Raw genomic sequence first — 21,298 nt, 5'->3', positions numbered from 1 at the left:
GTGAAATATATGAATTCCAAGTGACATTGCAGTTCCAATATTCTATATACAGTCAGCAGAAACTGAATATATTAAAAATAGAGCGTAACAACTAACAACACCAAAAAAATTTTTTCTTACACATAATACCTCTGAGGATAAATATATTCCCAGATGGCTCATTTATTATATTGTATTTTTTCCCTGCAGGAATGAACTAGGCATCATTAGAACAGTTTGGAAGATGAGAGTTTTATTTTTTTTCCCACTTCTAGCAGCAATTTAAAGTGATGCAAGTGCTTGAAACACAAATTAAGCTCAGGTTGGTTTTAGTTTGGAGCTCCACTTCAGATGAGTGGTTTTCTAGACTGCAACTGGACCACACAAACTATGTTATGCTTTGCAGAGTGTGTAGCTCAGTAGTTGTAAAACTGCACTGCTCCTGAAAGGATTATCAAAAGTTAGTAGAGCTTCGTAACCCTAAAAAGTGTTTCATACTTGTAGAAGATGCCTGAAATGTGCAGGGGTTTACTTTGGTCATGAAAAGTTTACATAACTCTGGTTAACAGCTCTCATGCTGGATAGTTGCTTGAAATCACATATTAATAGGTTGCCTAAACCAGAATATTGGAGACTTTACCTTCCCCCTGTCAGCAATCAACCCACATCAGTCAATACCCAGCCCTGGTCCACTCCATTCTCCTCCAGAACAAAACCCAGCCACAAAGACTCTACTGATGATGGAATGAACATCAGCAACCTACATACTGCTATAACCAAACCCAGACATTTCATATTTCAGGTCCTGATTCAGTCCCATAATTTAATAGAAGCATAATTCTAGGAAAACTAGCCACCTCAATGATTTAAAGAGTGACTATTTATGCTCTAAAAGCAGACATTAAAAAGACTTCTGAATCAAGTCTTGAATTCAGAGAACCTGCTTTCAGCCTGTCAGTTCACACAACACTCAGAAAGTTACAGGGCTACAGGCACAGGAGATGCTATGAAAACTTTCTCTACCAGGACCTTATTCTTTAACAGAAATCAGTGGAAATTAGGTGAGGTAGCAGGCAGGCAAGTAGTAGACCACTGAAAGTAATTCATGCTCTGCTTACAGCTATATCTATATTGCAGCTATGTCTACAGCTGTCACTTTATGTTGTCCAGCTGAAACCAGGACATTTGTCATTCCTATAAAGCCATCAAGGCAGAGAACTATTGATCTCCTTTACTGAAAGTTACATTTTTAATCCTCTACAGTTTATGAAAGTTTAAGTGCCAGATTTGATTTGGAAAAAAAGTCTCTATACATGTTTCCTTTTTGCTTGTAGAGATTTCTTTGGGTATAATTAAGATTAATGCATTTGGACTGTTACAGTTTCTGCTGAGAAAGCACATGAAGGAAATTTCAATACATTCAATATAGGACATCATGGCAGCTCTTTCAGAGCTATTAAAATACCTAATGAAATTTCACATTGAAGCCAATCAAATAGAATCAGATCCAGAAGTGATTCCACATCCACCTTGGGTTATATATGAAAATCAATTTTTCACTGGGTTTTTACATATTAATTAAATAAATGGGACTCATGCTTGCTTAATCATGTAGGCTGTGCTCTTCTTTAAAGAATAAAAACATTGCTTGCAGTTTTGCCAGTGCCTGACGTGTTATGAAAGGTCCACCTTGCCTTACATGTATGCTGCTGACAACCTACACAATAGTTTATATTCCAAAAATTTTGGTTTTGAGCTAGGACAAGCTTTGTGTGATATTTTAGGTATTTGATAACTTGTAGTCCTTTTTTATTCATATTTTCAATGGATTCAGTGTGAGCATTTGACCTAACTACACTTCGCCTCCAACAATGAGAGTTTTATGAGTTAATGGAAAATTTTTTAGTTATCATGTATTTAGGACACGGCCAAAGATAGAGGTCATGTTAATTAGACTGCTCCAGGGTTACTGTAACTCTGTGGTCACTTGACAAAAGGGAAGAGGTCTATTCAAGTGACTGCTTGGCAAGAGAACAGAACTCGTGTGTGACAGTCTCCACACCTGCCCACCAAGCTTCCCCTTCAGGCACAGAGGCCAATCTGTTGAGAATGACCTGACCTGATGAAGGATCTATTTATACACAAATTTTAGTCCTAGACCAAAACTCTCTGAATGCCAAGCAACTGGCCCAAATACAATCTTCTCAGTAACATTTAGTATCTCAGAATCAAATAGTTACAAATCTGGCATTCATGCATTCATACATTCGTAGTACTTGCCCAAATTTAACGATGCTTTACTACAAATTCTTTTACTTTGCATCTTTTTCTTTTTCCTTACTGTAATGACACTGGGCCCTTTCAATTACACACAACCTTTGATACAGTTTGAATTTAAAACTGAAATTAAAACTGCATAATGCACACCGAGGCTGTCTTTGCAAGCCAGCAACAACATACAAGGTTACACATGGATGATGTTCTCCATGTTCTAGATAATTAATATTTTCAATAAGCAGAATTTAAAGTACTGAAAAAACATTTTTAATATAATCTCCACAATATTTAGGAAAGTAGTGAATATCTGTCTCGAGATTCATTCCCCAGATAGCTGAAGGTAGGATCTAATGAACTAGAACAACCATGGACGTGAAGTCCTGACACAAAAGTTATTCATCATAAGCAGCTGCACAACATAAATGTGGGATGTACCACTCTCCTCTCTTCTGTAACCTGTGTAAGGCCCAAGCTCTGAGGCAAAGAACAAACTCTCCAGGGCTTCCTGGTATAGCAAGGTGCACAGGATAATTTTTAGCAGAAATTCTACCCCAGACAAGCCAAAGTCATAAATGTATCTGGGGCCTGACATGCAGCATCTCAAAACAAAATCAAGTTCCCCCAGATTTTGCAAATGTCAAGGAATCACTCAGTTAGTTTTGTCTCCTTGACCACTCTTTACTTTGAAACATGTGGGTTCTCCCAGAGGTCTTTGTATAATAGATATTGCCACATGATCACAGCACAGAGTTAAACAAATAAATGAAATAATGTAATCAACAGATCAACTTTCATCATATGGAAAGACATCAGTTTACCTTGAAAAAATCAGATGGAAAAATATTCTGAAAGACTACTGTGGAAAAATCTTTGTCAGAACTCAGAATTCTCTGGGAACTTGCACTATAAAGCTGATCATGCAATGCAGCCTACAGGTACAGATAGCATTGAAAACTTTCAAGACTTTTTTAAAATTTTTCACTTGGTTCATTCTTTTGCTCCACAGGAACAGAAATCAAGCAGAGGCTACTACTCACAGCCAAACAGCCCTGTATCTACCTCCCCATAAAGAAAATTTAAAATATTTGTATGATGAAAGGTAAGTTACTTACCCTACTATTACTATTACAAAATCCAATAAATTCCATCCATTTCTAACATATGCATTGGGGTGTAATAATAATCCATATGCTATAATCTTCAAAAATGTTTCAACTGTAAAAATTATCAGGAAGGCATATTCTACTTTTTCCTGTAGAAGACAAAAAAGTACAATAAAAGACAATGTAATGTAACAGCTTTTCACTGGGTCAAATTTGCAGTAGGAGGGTAAGTTGTATTGATCAGGACTAAGGAGATACCTCCATGGCAGTTTATTTTACAGGTTTTGTTTGCATAACACTTAATGATAACTGTACTGACAAGGTTATAATTACATAATTGCATGAGATTTTCCTGTTTTCACACTCTGTGAGAGAAAAAACAGCTCTGTTTCTGCAAACATGGAAGTATACTGTACCTTTGGCTTAAGCAAATAGTCCCATCCAGGTCAATAGGATTCTCTGCATTCATTAAAACCAGAAAATGCTGTAGAACAGGGCTCTGGAAATACCCTCAGAAGGCAAGCAATGGTATACTTAGCATTCATTACATCAGCCTTTATTTCATTAGGACCTACAGAGTTCTAGCTAATAAGGAAGGTTAAGATAGCATTATCCCACACTAAGGAGATTCAGAAAGTTTTAAGTTGTTTAACGGAGTGTTCACTTCATTTTAAACTGTCTTACAACTTTTTCATCTTAATGTAGAAGCTTACTTTGACTTACTCTTTCTTCCACATCACCACAGTTTCTTTAAATCACCCTATTATGCTCAAAGAAGTTTTAAGGTACTGTGTCACCACCTTGTATCATTGAAGCTCCAACTTCATATTTGTTTAATTTTTTTTTAAATGTTATTAGTTTCTGCATTTTACCAATATTCTTACTTTAAGCAGAACTATACATTGAATCTCTTTTCCTCACTAACTAGGTAATATTTAGGGGGCTTCTTCTCTCTACAGTGTTAGCATACTTGATTTGGATAAATGGTAGAAGCCACTGCTACCAAAAGAGATCAGTTAAGATGTCTGTTCTTACCATCAGACATAATCACTTTGTATAATACTTTGTTTAGTTACCTATTGTTACTTAAATATTACAGCCAAGAATAAAAGGTACAAAGTGTACGATTCATTTTTTGAACTTGTTCAGGAACACATGATGTTGTTCACTTATCACAAGCAATGTTAGTACATTGACTGCCCAGTCAGGATTACAATCTTCTACTATTATACATTCAAATAGAGGACAAGTATAACACACAAAAGTACATGATCCCTATTTGTTACACATCCTGGCACCTTCATATACAACCAAATAGGAAACGAAGCCTCAACCATTTACAATTTAAAAGAAGACCTTGATATTCTCACATGCAAGGTCTTGAACTTGGGAAGATAGATTTCTTTTCCTCCTGAAAAGGCCATTTAAGATGGTTACATATGAGACCAAACACATGCAGAGGCTTATCAATAAACTATGTACTCTTCACCTACAATAAGCAGTACCCTGGGATCACTCTGACAGGTAAGGCTTTTTCCTGGATCTCATCTCCTGCTCAGCTCAGTCCTCTACTCCTGCCTTTTTCCTCTCCTTGGAACTCACTTCATAAACACTGTAACACTTCACCCAAGGCAGCTTCTCCTCAGCTACTTTACATTTTGTATGGGATCTTCCAGTACAGCAACACTGATGGACATCCTCCTTCTCCTCAATCTTCCTAATACTGCCCTCAAAATTGTCTATTCCATTTACCCATCAATTTATCACCAATCAACTACAACAATTACTGCTTAACAAGGGTGAAGTGGCCTGACAGAAGAAATGTGAATGGCTTGTGCACCAAAATCCATCAAACCTCTTTAGCTGGAGAGCACCACAGAGATTACAATAATATGGATTATCAGCATTCCTGAGAAACATACTCAAAAAATGCTTAAATACAAGCAAATCCTGCCATGTACACATTCCACAATAACAGCTATTTTTGTCTCCCTGCACATAACTAAGTCTGCAGCTTGGATATAGAATGACAAATAATGTAAGACAAGGTAAGGAAGACAAAAATATTATGGTTGGCATTTGCTGTGGGCAAAATATATATCAAAACCATAGTAGTAAGAGGAAAAGTGAGACAAAAGATATATGTTTCACATATACAAGACTGCAATAGCTTCTTTACTTAAAAAGAACACAGGATACAGGACTGGATGGGACCTCCTGGGTCACCATGTCCAGTGTCCTGTTTTACAGGTAAACATGTAATTTAGTTCCATCAGCCTACCAGGTTCCATCCTAAAAAGCATCTTCGCCTTTCACAGTTCCCCTTCAGAAAATGTTCTAATGCTCTTCTGCTATTTGGGTTACACACCAGTTCTGATGCCAGTGTAACCTGCCTAATGGCCACATACCCCACAGTTCATTTTAATGGGACAGTTCAAATCTAAACAACTCTACCCTATCGCTTACCATCCATGTTTAAAAGGTAATATTGATCTTGTTCCTGTTTATTTCATTTCTTTTATGGAAGCAGGAGTGTTTCTTATTTCCTAAACAGTATTGCAAAGATTCTATTAAATCCACACGGAAGGCAGGATAATCTCATTTTTAAACCGACCGGTGGGTTTAAGGTCAGTGTGTGTCACTTGCCAGATGGACCACAAGAAACCTTGACAGCTGCATCAACAGAAGCCACATGACTCTCACTAAGGAAAAATGTGAAGTGCTGCACCTTAGGTTAAATAATCCCACACCAATATGGGCTGAGAAAGGACCTGGAAGTCACAGTGGGCATCAAGTTAAATATGTGCTCATTGTAAATCAGACAAATTCCATACTGGGCTGTATTAGGAACAGCATGGTGAACAGACAGAGGGAAATTGTGATGCATCTCTACTCAGTGCTGTGAGGCTGCAACACTTCTACAGTTTTGGGTCTCTTAGTTCAAAGTGGGTGTTGAGAGTGTAGGTTCCAGAAAAGGAAATATTTCCTCTCCAGCAAGGAGAATCTCCTTTCCATCCAGGGGACCTCAAGAGAAGAGCTAACAGTAGACTACAACTAGTATAAGGGGGCTACAAAGACTATGAAGACAAATGATAACTAGCAGCACATGGGAAAATAAGGAGAAACAGTCATAAGCTGCAAGTTTGGAAGTTCACAGTACATTAAAAAAGTTTCTTTATCAGAAAGGGTAGGGCAGAACGGGAACATGCAGGTTTAAAGCAGGAAGTTTTGAAGATGCAGCTGTGCAATGGTACAGCTGAGCTGATCTAATGCTGGCAACAGTCCTGCTAGGAGCCAAAGGAAAAGGTAACTTCCAAAGGTCTCTCCCAGGTAACAGTTGTGTAACTTCTTCATTCTGATATGATTCTAATAATTCTTCCATGATCACAGGGAAAAGTAGGGATAGATTCAGGGCATGTATGACTACCTGCACCCACTGTGCATTCCACATCTTAAAGCTCCCACATTTTACACAACTTTGAACACTGGGAAAGTTTTCATTCCTTTCTGAAGAACGGAAGTGTTTCCTTCCATCCTTGTTCCCTGTTGTAAAGCACATATGTGAATGGTTCCAGATTTTGCCCCTAGAAATATATATTCATAATGGGCACAAGATAGAATCAGGGACAATGCTATTAATGTAACCAATGGCACAAGAAAAGATGCTTTGCAAAAGCAGCCACTGGGCAATCCCAGAGCCACAGTTCCTTGAAAACCTTGAGAAAAGGAACACAGATATTTCTATACATCTATATGTCTACAACCAAAGAGGACTATTATTTTTTCAGTGTTTCATTTTTCCTTCCTTCCACGCTCTCACACACTCAATTTTTTGATTTTTTTTTCTAAATCACAACTTGTGTCTCCCACAGAGGCTAGATGAATGACTTGGCCCTATAGTTAACAATATTCCAAGTACAGGCTGTGCTTTCCTTACAGACTGTTTGGCTCTCTAATAAGTAGGCAGCCAACAGATGTTCTCACACGAACTGCAAAGTTAACAACCTGCTCACACTCAGGAAGGTTCTGGCAGTCCCTTCTCACACTTGGGTAATTTCTTGCCAGTCACCATGGACATCAATTTTTTTGCCTCTGCAACCCTGATACATCTGTAGGCCACACATCATCTTGGATGTCCAGAGCTTAAGCAACTATTACTCAAGAGTAAATGAAGTTTCATCCATCACATCATTTTCAGTATTACTGGAAGAGTTGTAGAGGTGGGGTTGCTCAGTAAAAATAAATATAAAACAGTAAAAGACAGATTCAAAATACAGACTGAAGGCTGCATGTCTAGCAGGTTATGATGCACACATTTATCTGCTTTATTTTCTCCACAGTGGACAAATCCCTACACATATTATTTTGTTCAAATTAGTTGAGATCTTTAAGTGAATATTTTATTGCATTAAAAGTGGAAGTAGAAACACTGAGAAAGAAGACAACTAAACACACACAAAACAAAAAAACAAAAAGAAACAAAGGAAATACATAAGACTGAGTACCTGCAAAACACAAACTGTATTAAAAGAAACTGAGAAGGCTGTTCGGGTCTAAGAAATTGCACAGATTAAAGTGGAAATAGCACATAATTTCTAACATCTATTATTGCATATGGTTCTATATTGCATCACAAAATTAGCAGAAAAAAACTGACAGCTGTAATCCTATAGAAGATATGAAGCACAACAATATGTCTGCATTACAAAGGATCTAATCCTAAGGTTGCATACATTTACAGTTGCTTGTTCACTGACTTGGTACCACACAAAGCTGGGTCATCTCTCCTCACAGGCAGCTGATTCCTGCAAGGCTGTCTAACACTTTTGTTAATGTTGCTCAAAATCTTCAAGTCTCAGCAATCTTTTTCTGAATATATGATGCAACAGGACTGGTAAGATACAGTTCCTTTCTGATGGAGCACAAAGAGCTCCACTTTAATATTGATCATGGAGTACAAAACAAAGGCTTACCCTTCCCCAGTGAGTTTAGGTGAAATCATTAGAATTTCATTTTCTCAAAAAAAAAAAAATTGAAAAAAAGCATTCGCTTTCTTATTTTAAGTAAATCAGCTTAGCAGAAACCCTGTTGCTCAGGAAATCTTTTTTTCCCCCCACCCTGGCCAGATGGTGTACATTAGTCATCATTTATCTCCATATTTTCAAAATCTCTGAAACAAATATGCAAAGCTACTGTTACATGTCGTAAGGTGATGCACTACAACTCTGCATTTAACTTAAGATGCTTCACAAGATAATTGTTTCAAAATAATAAGTAATTAATTTGCAAAACCTTAATCTATTCTGCTATGTAATTAAGTCTTCCCATATTAATTTCTATTCCCTTGGCATCAGAGACAGCAATTATTTCTCAACTGAGCAAACACATTTTTGCACCCAGAGTAATACACCTGTATCAGAGTAAAAACCTGTTTAGCAGAAAACGTGGCTCCATTTAAGCAAAGTAAACCGAACAACTTTATGAAGTTCAGACATAACACAAGATACTTTGACATCATTAATTTTGGAAAAAAAAAAAAAAGAATCAATCATGTGGTATTTAATAAGTTGCGTGACCTATGTCTCAACAACATATAAAGCCCTTTATCTTTTTGACAAACAGCCATCCTGTCAAGTTCTGCCACTGGGAAAACGTAGCATCTATAAGACAGAAAAGTAACTGAGTTCTGAATTTTAAAATATAATTATTTAATTTTTCACCTCGTGTACCTTTATTCCCATGAAGATCATCTGTGACCTGCACCACAGTAAGAATGAAAAAAAGAAAAGGAAAGTAAACCTATTTATTCCCACATGTGAAAAATCTTATAGTAGTTTCCCAATATAGAAAATAGAACAAACATGGAATCCATATACCTGGTAAACAGATATCCATATGCCTAGCTTAATTTCATCAACTTTAAAAACAAAAACAAAGTCATTTACTTCCAAGAATAGACATGTAAATTACTCTCCATTTATTAGAAGAATTAGAATTATTTATCACTTAACAATTTGGTGAGAACAATTGGATTAACTATGTCTTTAGATACATAACAAACAAGGGAGGGAGAGTTCTAAAAAGAGTATTTTAAGGATTTGTGTTCTGATCAATCCAATTAAATCACATTGTACCTTCCTGAGCAGTCCTGATCCACCAGAGGGAATGCAACTACTGGTCTCAGCTATGTCAGATGTCTGCACATGGAAGTGCAGCTTTGCTTCCTGACAGTGCTCCGCAGCAACTTCAGAAAATAGAACCACGTACCCATCCCTGCACTTCTTTAACACAAACATGGGCCAACAGACATTATTTCCATACTTCAAGTGCACGTGACATTTCAAGTACGTGAGACCCTTTTATGTCTGAATACATTGAATGCATGCAAAATCCAGGGCAAGTCTGGGCAGGAATTTGGCATTAGGCCCAGAAATATCTCCAGTCTCTTTATAGGACACCATCATATTGCTGCTGATCCAGATGCTTTGGCAGTTTGGGACATCTGATGGCAAGGTTGAGACACAAAAGTCAAAACCAAATGCAAACTCCATATTTAGGAGTAGAAATAAGCAGGTGTTGCACAGCATAAACATTCCTACCACAGTTCTATATAAAACCAAAGGGATTTCACATTCCTGGTACCACTGCCACGCAACAAATCTCGCTCTCAGAATTTTCACTGTTTCCAAAGAGGACACAAAATCTTTTCATCTTTTTTGAACTGTGAACTGACAATCTCTTGGTATAGCCCCAATTAACAACAGTTCCATTCTCCAGATCTCAAGCAGGCATTTGTGTTTGCAAGAAAAGAACGTGCAATAAAACAACTCAAATACTGAGCACAGCAAACAAACAAAATGGATGTGCCAGCATTACACTGAGCCGTAATTAAAATTAAGTGTCATTAAGTTTCTTAAAGTTGGGGTTTTTTAATCAGTGTAGTCTGAAGGAGCATTTGAACAACTTACATCACTGAAATAGTATCTCAGCCTGCAAAGACAGTTTCAGGTAGCAGTAATGCCTTTACTTTCATCTGACAGACTCTGGCAGCCAGCGGTAGATGAATAAGCAGACCATGTTTAACACTGTGATGACTTTTCTCATTATTTCCTGCAATCAATTCCTCTTAATGCACTGTAGACCTATATTTCTTCTTTGAGTGTGATTGCTTATCATATTCTTAATCATGTATTTCCACTTAACTTTGTAAGTAACACAATAACGATGTCAACACCTCTGTTCCGTAAATAAGAGTTTGTACAAAAAAATGTTGCATCCAAATGACAAATTTTCACATCAATTACCAGGATCTGTGTGGATCCATGCTGGTTCCGTTCATGTACAAGTTCTGTTTAGTACGTGTTCAGTAAGAATTTTCTGTTCATAGCATCAAATAGAAAAAAAACCAAATTCTTTCTTTTTTTTTCCTCCTATGTTATATTTAGGCAGAACTCTACTCTCTGACAGGTAATACAGAGTTTTGCTGAATAACAGCTAAGTGAAAACAACAGACATCCATTCTATATGCACATTATTAAATCCACTGTTGCTTATTGTTCTGGAAGAACGAGATAAATGCTGTGATTTTGAAAATTTACTCAAATTATTAAAACTGTAACAGACCCACCACAAATTTACCATGTACTGAAAATTTATCAACCAAGGGAAAATGAACTAATGACTTTGCACTGACTGCACACTCGCAAGGTGTGGAAGGCAAGCTGGAGAAACGCTGGCAGGTGGTGACACAAGAGCTTCAGCACTAAATCCATACAACTCCTATTGAAGACTGAGCACAGTGCCAAAGAATCTGAATTGCACAGCTGAGAGCAGGCCAAGTAAGCAATAAAGAATATAACTAGAACAGAATCCAATTTACTTGGGTGCCTTTCTGCCACCCTCTAATTCATGATATTCAGAAAAAATAAGGTCAGCACAATAAAGAAAGTAGAACAGAATATTTGGGTATAGTGGTACATTGTCTCATAATTTTACCTTGCGCAGTTGACTAGAGTCAGTGTCAAGTGATGAATTAAACCTGCATCTAGTCATAAAACAGCATTAACATTAAACATATTTTGTTACTTGCTAGCAGTTTTATTTATTTATAAGACAGCAGGTTTTAGCTAAAAACCAGGGGGTGAGAATATTACTAAGTATCATGTAGTTTAGTGAACATCTTCAAGTTCTGAGAATTTAAAAATCAAGAGAATATTTTAATCCCTATAAATTCACTGTGACCATGCAGAAACCCATGAGTAGAGAACACACAGGAGCACTGACAGCAGTAAGTCCTCTATGGAATTTTTTTTTTTACATATATGTTGGAGCTTGGAAAACTTTCAGATGTTACAAGACCAGTAACAAGTCTATTTTTTATGTTCTATGAGTGTTTTGTAGATACAGACTTCCCAGAACATTTTAAGAGAAACAAAAAATCAAGGGCAAAGTGGTTAAAAAAAACCCACAAAACAAACCAATTCCAAAAGCCAAAATAAACTGTTTTTCCTTAAAACAGAAAAACTCCAGACCAAAATCTCACCAATCAAATCAAACTATAATTAGTGTAGTTCAGCATTTCACTACAAAACATATAAGAAAAAATAATACTCCTGTGAGAGCTTTGCCCATTTTTTTTGGCTAATCAGACTTCAAAAACATAGATACTGTTATAAATTCTTTTAAAAACTGTCAAACAGCCAACCTATTCAGGTGACGCTGCAATAGTCTAGATTTAAATATATCCACTTTTCCTGTGTTCACTTTCCAATAGTTTCCTAGTTTTCCAACCTGTGCACTTCCTTCTTTGACCAATACAGTTCTCCAGTGTATAGGAGTGGCTCTCACATCAGTTATGGTCACTTTGTGCTCAGCTTTTATATAGGGGAGTTTGCCACAGGAAAAGTCTGTCCCAACAAAAGTCTGTTTTCCAGGAGATTCCTCAAGCAGGCGTTCTCAGAGTCACCCCAAAGGAATGGGGCATCCCAAAGGAAAAGGAATTGAAGACCAAAAAGGTAACATTTCTGTGGGTTAGGTACTCATTGACAGCTCTATAATGATCCAGTGCTGTTTTTCAAGAATGTCAAGGACTTTCTGGAAAAAAAAAATTAAAACAATGTGGAGAACAGATTGGGTTTGTAGTTCTGTTCTGCACTGACAGTGTCAGCCAGGAAACAGAACAATGACATCCTTTGAGTAGGTGTTTTTTGCCCAAGATTTATTCATCTGATTGCAAATCTAATTTTCACTTTCATTACAAAAGAACTGGGCAAATCTGACAGAGCAGTTTCATCACAATACTTTACTCATTAATCTGTCAGATATATGACTACAGTAGCTCTTTGCTTATGTCAGATTAAAAACTATGCAATGATTTGTTAAAAATCGACCCGATGGGACAGTTTGTTTTTCTAAATACTTCTAGTAGGGTAGAAACTTCCATTATGTAAGGACAAATAATTTAGTTTAATAGGGTTTGTTTGGGGGGGGTTGTCTGGTTGGTTTTTATTACAGTGGAAAAGGTTTAAGAAATTCTCATGAGTAAGGCTTTCAAAAACTGAAACACACCACACCTACCCTATATCCTGGTCTGACTTTGAGAGGAATACAAAGGTTTAGGCCTGTTGTTTTATTGGAGGTTTTCTAATCATCCTTCTCAGGATTTAAATGACAGAGCCCTGGACCAGTGGCCAACCAATATCCTACACTTGTGGTCTTACTATTGCCCATTGAAAACCAGCAGGACTGAGAACATTTTCTTCAACCCCCTGTTTTTGGAGAGCAGTCAACTGCTATGACCAGGGCTGGGTCTTCTGTATCAGGACTGGCTACAGAATTAAAGTATTAAAAAAAAAAACAAAACAACAAGGGTTTTTAAAAGTACTACAGGATGTTACTGATATAAGGGATTCACAATGTTAAGAAATTTGATCAGAGAAATCTGTATTGAGTTCCTACTTTCTTGTTTAATACATCCTAACATCAGATGATATGATGTGGATATGACAACCCCACACTGAGGAGAAGGTACACTTGGTAAATAAGTTTCAGTGTGAAATATCTAATGCCTTTCTGGGAACAACATGCCACATGCTCTATTATCTCTTTGCAATTCTTTTCTTCTAGAAAGAATTTCTTAACTCCATAGATACACTCTCATTTACTCTATATTTTTTAGTAGGTAAAATTGCACTAAAAACCACTGAAAAAAATCTAGGAAGACTCTATTATTTATGAGCAGACAACCTGCCAGAGCATTAGGAGCCATAAACTAAAGAACTGTCGACAGCAATGATGCCAGTGAAATACATTTTCAACTGAAGGAGCAGGCAGGATAGAACACTCCTTGCAGATACTGTTCAGAACAGTGATGTAAGGAAGCAAAAACATGCATTTATCCAAACTGACAGGAGAATGGTCTACAATAGCCATGAAAACGTTAAAGCACAACTTTATCCTTGATTGTCTCAGTTTGCTGAACAAATTCTTCCTAGTACTTTTTCTTCTACTGTGGTTGTTTTTCAACCAAATGGTTGAAGTGTCTACTCAATAAAAATTTTATTCAACAGCAAAAAATCAAAGTTTTTTCACTGACAAAAGACTTTGTTTTGAAAGAATGTCTTATAGGAAATTCCAGATATTGAAAATTTCATGTGGCTGTAGAAACTGATATTTCCCTGCAGCAATAAAATGCAGGGAGATTCCCATTTTGTGTGCCCATTAAGTATTTGGATAACTATGAAAGGGAAGATTTCTACAGTTCTTCCAACTTGAACAGAAGGCTCAATGAACATGGAGACATTTTCATTACACATCTGAGGGTCAGATTGCTCTGGCTGTTCCATAACAAAGAAAATGCAGATTTGTAGAGGAAAAAACAAGGAGAAATGTGCTCTTCTGCCATGACAGTGTTCAACAGAAGCCCTTTGCTCCATTGCAAACAGAGCACATGGAGAAATACTAAGTGGAATAGCTCTTTATAAGCATAGAGGGGCTCCGAGAAAAATTCAAAACCAGCACAGCTAAACCACTGATTTGTACCCAGTCCACAAACAAGACCCATGCTTTAACTTCATATATACCTTTAATTTCATACACCTGCTTTAATTTCAGCCATGTTCAGGTACAAGACTGATCCACTCTTCTGAAAATTCATTAGAAAAAATAAAATATTTAGCTTATAGCTCTAGTAATAGCACCACCATGAAGCCCTACTCTTTTATTCATTCTACCCATGATAGAAAAGCGTTCAACCAAAGTAACGCTAAATGCACTAATTTTGAAATACTACTGATATACATTGCTAAGGTATCAGGAAAACTTGCCACAGTAAAAGCAAAACTGAATAAAGTAAAAAAAAAAAAAAAAGTTTTGTTCACTTCCTGTGATCTGCAGATCAAACCTTACTGGTGAAAATCTTCCACTTCTGATAGAAAGGAAGACATGAGCCTGTTTGCCCTGAAGCCAAATTTCTTTCTTCTCTACAGATGAATCTGTTTTCAAACTACCCTGTGAAATGTTAAGAACATTATTTAGGGTCCCTCCAGTGCCTGCTACAATTACAATTCCAGATTCTGCAAACGCCTCTAAGTGCATCTTTGTAATTTCAAAGTTGCAACACGAAATCATTTCCTTCCTCTCATTCCCATTCCATTTGGCATCCCAGGGGATGTATTTAAGTTTTGAATGTCTTATTTCATTTTCCACTTCTGCAAACAGAACACTTGATCAGGAAGATTATTTTGTTATTATTCCCATCTGAACTGCATCTAAGTCTGTTTTAATTTATTCCCTTATCTGGAATATCAGTTTTGATTTCCAGAGAACTCACTGTCCGCATCAATATATTCAGTATTCTGTCACTGTTTCAAGTTCATTTCCATTATCACTATGAGACAGTTTGAGAATACCAACACCTGCTTTTTCTCCACCTATAAAACTGCTTTACAGATGATTTAGAATGTCATAATTCCTGTGACTTTTCTCCCAACTATTCAGTGGGACAGGCCCTAAAGCATATTTTAAAACTATATTCTTGAAAGTAATTACATGAAATGAGCTGTTATCTCTCTTTTGGAAATATTAGGCTTTTTCCCCTTAAAAACCAAAGTCTCTACTACTCCCAAGTAGGCAAGAAAAAAACCTGTTATATTAGTCAGATAAAAATCACAGAGACCAAGAGCCAAACCCAAAAAATTAATTTTTCGTCTCTTTCACTTACATGCACAGAATTTAACATACATTTACCAAAGATGACAGAATCATCAAGGCTGGAAGAGACCCTCAAGATTATCTAGTTCAACCATCAACCCACCACCACCACAACCACACCTAAACCATATCCTCAAGTGCCACATCCAGAGAACTCTTGAACACTCGCAGAGATGGTGATTCCATCACCACCCCGAGCAGCCTGTTCTAATGCCCAACCATTCTCTCAGTGTTTTGGTTTGTTTTTTTTTAAATACCCAATTTGAACCTTCCCTTGGACAATTATAAGGCCATTTCCTGTTGTCCTTTCTTCTGAGACATGATAGAGGAGAACAATCTCCTCTCAGGTTGTTGTACAGAGTGATAAGGTCCCTCAGAGACTCCTTTTCTCCAGGCTAAACAACATCAGCTGCTCCTCACAGGATTTTCTAGACCCTTCACCAGCTTTGTTGCCCTTCTCTGGACACACTCCAGGCACCTCAATCTCCCTTTCGAAGTGAGGGGCCCAAAACCAAACACAGGATTTGAGGGAATCTGAATATCCTCACTGACTGCCTAAGTGAGGATATTTCACAGCCAGAATAGCTGATCTGAAAATTCTATTAGTCTCCCACTGTTTCAGTGATTTGAAGAAAGCTCTAAAAATTATATTATTCTAATCTAATTTTTAGTAAGTAAAACAACTAAAATACAAATCTTTGTATCTTAATGGCCTGGGGAGTTGCCAACATATGGAAGTCAGTTTATACTGCATATTGGTTTTTATAATATCCATTGAAACATTTACAAATATTTTCACAAAACACTATTATAGCATTGAACGGCCAGTGAAAATACTGGAAAAACTGAGGTTTGAAAATTAGTCCTTAACATAGGATGAAGACTAACAGGAATTTAGACTCTACAGCCTTAATTCAGAATCACTTTGGAATCAGCAACCACCATTTTTCTTCCTCTTTCGTTAACGAGCAGTTTTACATCATGAATTCTCTAATGTGATTCCAACACCAGTCCCTTGAATTTGAAAAGAGGGTCTTCATCTCTGCAGAAAGAATGCCCAATACTCTGCAAATCGAGTCCTCAAAGTGAAACAAAATGCTTTAATTAAAGCTGTTTCCTTTGCTTAGTGCTATTTCTAATTTATGGTTTGCCAAAGGCATTGTTTTACTCATGTTTCGATGGAATACTTAGCACAGCGTGAAATAGATGGCATCTCCTCTGTAGCAAAAGTGAAAGGTTGACTTCTGCCCTGGGCATCTTTTATTTTCTGTGGAAGCTTAGAGGTAGAAACTCAAGCATGATAATTGAACCTTGAAGGAAAAAGTACTGACATTATAAGAACTGCTTCTGTCAAGTGATAAATATCCTGTGCTGTGATATATTTAATTTGTAAGAATAAATGCATAATGTTGATAAAGATTAGAAGGTAGTTATGCCATAAAAAAGTGGGACACATTGGACATGCTGATAGCTAGTAAACCCCACTTATAATTCCAAGTAAAGGTGCAGGTTACTATCTGACAAAAATAAAAAGGATAATTCATCTAACCTTTTAAAAAAGATAATTTAGCATTTACATTTATTATACATGGCATACTAAAAAGGTGGTTTCCATATTCTTCAGTGCCCAAGGCATAAACCTGAAAGTGCCAGTGGAAATAACAAATGATGTAACAGAAGTGTGTAAAACCCGAGGCAATAATACGTCAGAGTCAGAATCCAGTGCTTTTGCTCAAGTGACACACACACACTTGCACTCTGAGGTTTTGCCTTTTTTTTCCTTTGGTTCAAGCTCCCACAGCAGCAGACTCCTAGTGAGGTGTGTCAGAACTAATGTAGCTGAATGTAGTTCACTGTAATTGAAAGTAATTCATGCTGTCACATTTACTGTAACGAGAGGTCACATCTCCAGGGCCATAAATGTTGTTCACATTAATCGTAACTGACACCTTCCTCCTCCTTCAGGGAAATTCAGCCATATTACATGGCTTAGTTCACATCCTTTTGAAGCATCTGAACTTCTTTATGTTTGGCTGGTTTTGTGGCTTGTTTTGGGTTTATTGGTTTTTTTTGTTTGTTTTTGGTTTTGTTTTGTTTTGTTTTTTTTTTTAATAAAAATAGGCAAAAATACCAGCAACAAATTCAGCCTTGTACATGGTGAACAAGTCACCTCACAGAAAAGTATGTAACAATTGTTATAATTACCCTGATCTCCAAAAATCCCACAGATTACTAAAAATTATGACCTAAAATCTGAGTGTTCTGGAAATAAAACCAGTTCTTAAATTATTAACACATACAGACCATGTTCAAAAGCAGTAAGTAAAATGCAACATACTTTGTAACTACCAAGTGGACTACATACATTAATTTCTTACTAATGCCTAAATATATTGAGACTTAGGAAACAATGTACTTATTTTGGAACATTTAAAGTCTGTATTAACAATACCAGGGAATGAACTTCTATTCTCAATGTGACTATATATTTCAAACCTGGTATTTCAACTGTGACAGCATTTCCTTTTTAAATATTAACCAGTTATTTGTTTTCTTATAGCATATAAAACTAAATCCTAATCACAATTAACAGACTGTACATGAAGTGACAGTCTTTAAATCTGCATGCTTAGTTTATCCTGGACATAGAGTTAAAAGACAAAAGGTGCCAAAGAAGGAAAAGTGGAATGTAAAAACAGTGGCAAGAGTATCATGTGCTTGTTGACCAGAGAATAACCTTTGTTTCTTAGTTTTGTTTTGGTTGGGTTGAATCTGGGCTTTCTCCTTGAAAAGTTAAGCACCTAAGCCACAACCAACAAGTGGCACCTTAGCTCAGATTTAAGAGCTTAAGTTTGGGGGTTTTTTTCAAACAGATACTTATGGGAATGCAAAATGTAAGTTTTCATTTATTCACAACAAAAGATAATATTTGCTGTACAAAGGTTCACTGATGACTCAGAATTTTGTATTAAAACACTGAAAAACAGAAAAACAGGAATACAAAAACAGTTTCATTTCTACAATGAGTTAAAATAATGCTGTTTTTTGAAAGGCAGCTTAGCCTTAAAGTTACAACTATTTAAATAGGATCACAGTTCCACAAGAAAAATCAGTTGCTTGATTTCCTCTAGCACAGATCAGTAATAATACCACCGAAATCAGACAAATTATATGAGTATATGCATTTTTTGTGAATCAAGGCTGAAAGATTCCAAACTCGCTATCACAGAACACAACTCTTCAGGCATAAGTAAAAGTGATTATTTTAGAGATCTACTTTTTCTGTTGTCTGACAATGACATTTAGTTTTAGTAAGGCATCCAGCAATTGTGCTATTTCTACAGCAGTATTTGGTGTAGAGATACATAAAGCACTGCAATGATCCCTGCAGTAAAAGTTTGCTGAAAGACTCAGTCCTGCTCTTCCACAGGAAAGAAACATCAAAACTAAAAAATGCATTATTTCACTGAAATACAAAGGTCATCATACATTTATTCCTCTTACTTTTGATTAACCTTAACTACTGTTACATTTTTAAAGTCACCCAATGGTTTTCAGAAACAAATTCAGGTTTTGCTTCAAAGCAGGTAAGCACTTCATATGTTATTATTTCCACATTACTGCATAATGTTTGTCCTGCACGAGTAACTACAACATCCTTGTCCTAAACATATGATCAAGAAGAATAAAAACATGATTTACATTTAAAATAGTTCTCCATTTCAGCCTTATTTACATTACAATTCCATCAGGTTCTTTCTCTGTATGAGATACTTTGGCACTTCTGCTTAAATACAATTTCACAGGTCATCATTAATCTATATATTTCCAATATATTATCACTTAGGAAAGGAGCTCAAAAATCAGTGACACTAGATTCCAATAAATCCTCATTTCCATTAATACCCTAGCATTACAAAAAGTATACATAATGAAATATCTATGGGCTTTTCTAACTGGGAAAGTGACTTTGCATTAGAAATCCTATCCTTCCTGTTCTATAAAGAATAAACCAGGAAGTAAAAATACATTTAGATAATAAAACATGCACTGCTACTGATTCCTATGAACTACAGCTCTTTGAAGCAGGGCTGTTACTTGCTCAGGAACTCTCAATGGACTTTGAAAACCCATCAATTACTAATTGCAAAGTTTTTGGTGAAAAGAAGCAGCAGCACTAATTAACTGTGCTGAATAAAATCCCGGTATTTCGTGTTCTTCCACATATTCTAAAGCTTGCTTTTGTACAATAATGTCACAAAAAATACACAGCCTAGCATTTTATTAGGTTTGGGGGTAAATCAAGGCAACATGTCAGTAAATTCAAATTTGCATCTTTTTCCTACTTTATTTCTTCATTCTTTGCTGTACTTTTCCCCAGCAGAGTTGATAGCATTAAGATAATATGTGAAGTTGGGGTCCAAATCCTGCCAAAATGAATGTCCTGTTCACTCCTACTGGAATGCTGTTCCCATATCTCACCCCTCTGGCATCTAGAAAGCTCTTCTAATCACTAATGTACCTTTACCCACAGTGAGTTGATACCCAATTGTTCTTGTGCCAACACTATCCTTTAGCTTGAGTAGCTTTTCTCTCTTCCTCATGTTCCCCCAATGAGATTCTCTCTCTCTTCAATTTTCCTAGCTGAAAAATGTCATGCTATTACAGTTCCCCCTTATGAATTAAGTTTTCTTTACAAAATCATCCTATTATCCTTCCTCTGCACCTATTTATTTGAATTGATCCACAAGAGGATGATTAATTTACCCTCTGTCAGAAAGCAATTTCCATGGTGTGACAAAGTCTGCACATAAATCTGTTACGTAATTTAAAGATATGAATTTCTTTTATGTCTGTTTCAGTGAATGTATTTAAACTCTGTACCTTCAAATCCTTACTTTAGGGTCAAAATTGTCACCACTTGAACTCCACCAAGGATTCAACACTAGTTTCTCCAATCACATTTGATCAAAACAAGTCTTTGAAGCACCCCAGGCTTCCCTTTCAGTAGGGCACCTTAACCATTTATCCTTTCTATATAAGCACATAGAGTCTCTTAACATTTCACATATGGGGAGTCCTTTCTATGGGAATCCTTAAAAACACAGATCTATTTTCTTGGAAGAGAAAAGGATTATTCTGGTTTGCATAAAGTTATCTCTTCCCTTGTTACATAAGCCTCGATGTAAATACACTGTCATGTATTTATCATGTCTGGAATTAAACACTATTCTCTTGTAAAGTCAAACGGTCTGAATCCAGTATTTGGAAAGTATCCAGTGATGTTTTGCTGTAGTAATGGGGTTGGGGTTTTTTTTGGATGAAACATATTGGACAAATGTAAAGTCTTTTTACTACTGTTACAAGATATGGTTAGATTAGGTCTTCAGACCACACACTTTGTCGTTTAGATTCCGTGATGGCAACAAGCCATGAGAAGAGCAGAAAGAAGTTAGGCAGGCAATCAGACCTTGTGATTATTAAAAACTTAATGTTTCTGTAAGAAATACTTCATATGGAAAGGAGGAACAACAGTTTTTTTAACTTTGACTTGCAGTCTTCCAAAAGTATGATTATCAGGCACTGTGCTGTGTAGCTGTTTATTCTCATAGTTTCTATAGCATACACTAACATAGGTCACTGAAAATGCTGTCATTTGTTCCTTGTCTCTGGTATATGTACCCTTTCACCTTAACTTGCATTCCCCAAAGTAACAAATACTACAGACA

At 36.5% G+C, this 21,298-nt stretch overlaps 1 protein-coding gene across 12 annotated transcripts in view; it reads right to left on the bottom strand.

The window, feature by feature from the left end:
- The window catches only part of CACNA1D (calcium voltage-gated channel subunit alpha1 D), a 171,754-nt gene that overhangs the window by 105,768 nt on the left and 44,688 nt on the right, over positions 1-21,298 (bottom strand). For all 12 annotated transcript variants that reach the window (XM_027701085.1, XM_027701088.1, XM_027701094.1 and 9 more), the window contains exon 4: positions 3,369-3,508. In XM_027701085.1, the coding sequence (XP_027556886.1) occupies positions 3,369-3,508 (140 nt within the window). The remainder of the gene's footprint in view (positions 1-3,368; positions 3,509-21,298) is intronic.

Source organism: Neopelma chrysocephalum, unplaced genomic scaffold (assembly GCF_003984885.1).
Source record: "Neopelma chrysocephalum unplaced genomic scaffold, ASM398488v2 Primary Assembly neopelma1_147, whole genome shotgun sequence".
NCBI classification, from domain to species: Eukaryota; Metazoa; Chordata; class Aves; order Passeriformes; family Pipridae; genus Neopelma; species Neopelma chrysocephalum.
This window is presented reverse-complemented; position numbering and strand designations above follow the sequence as displayed.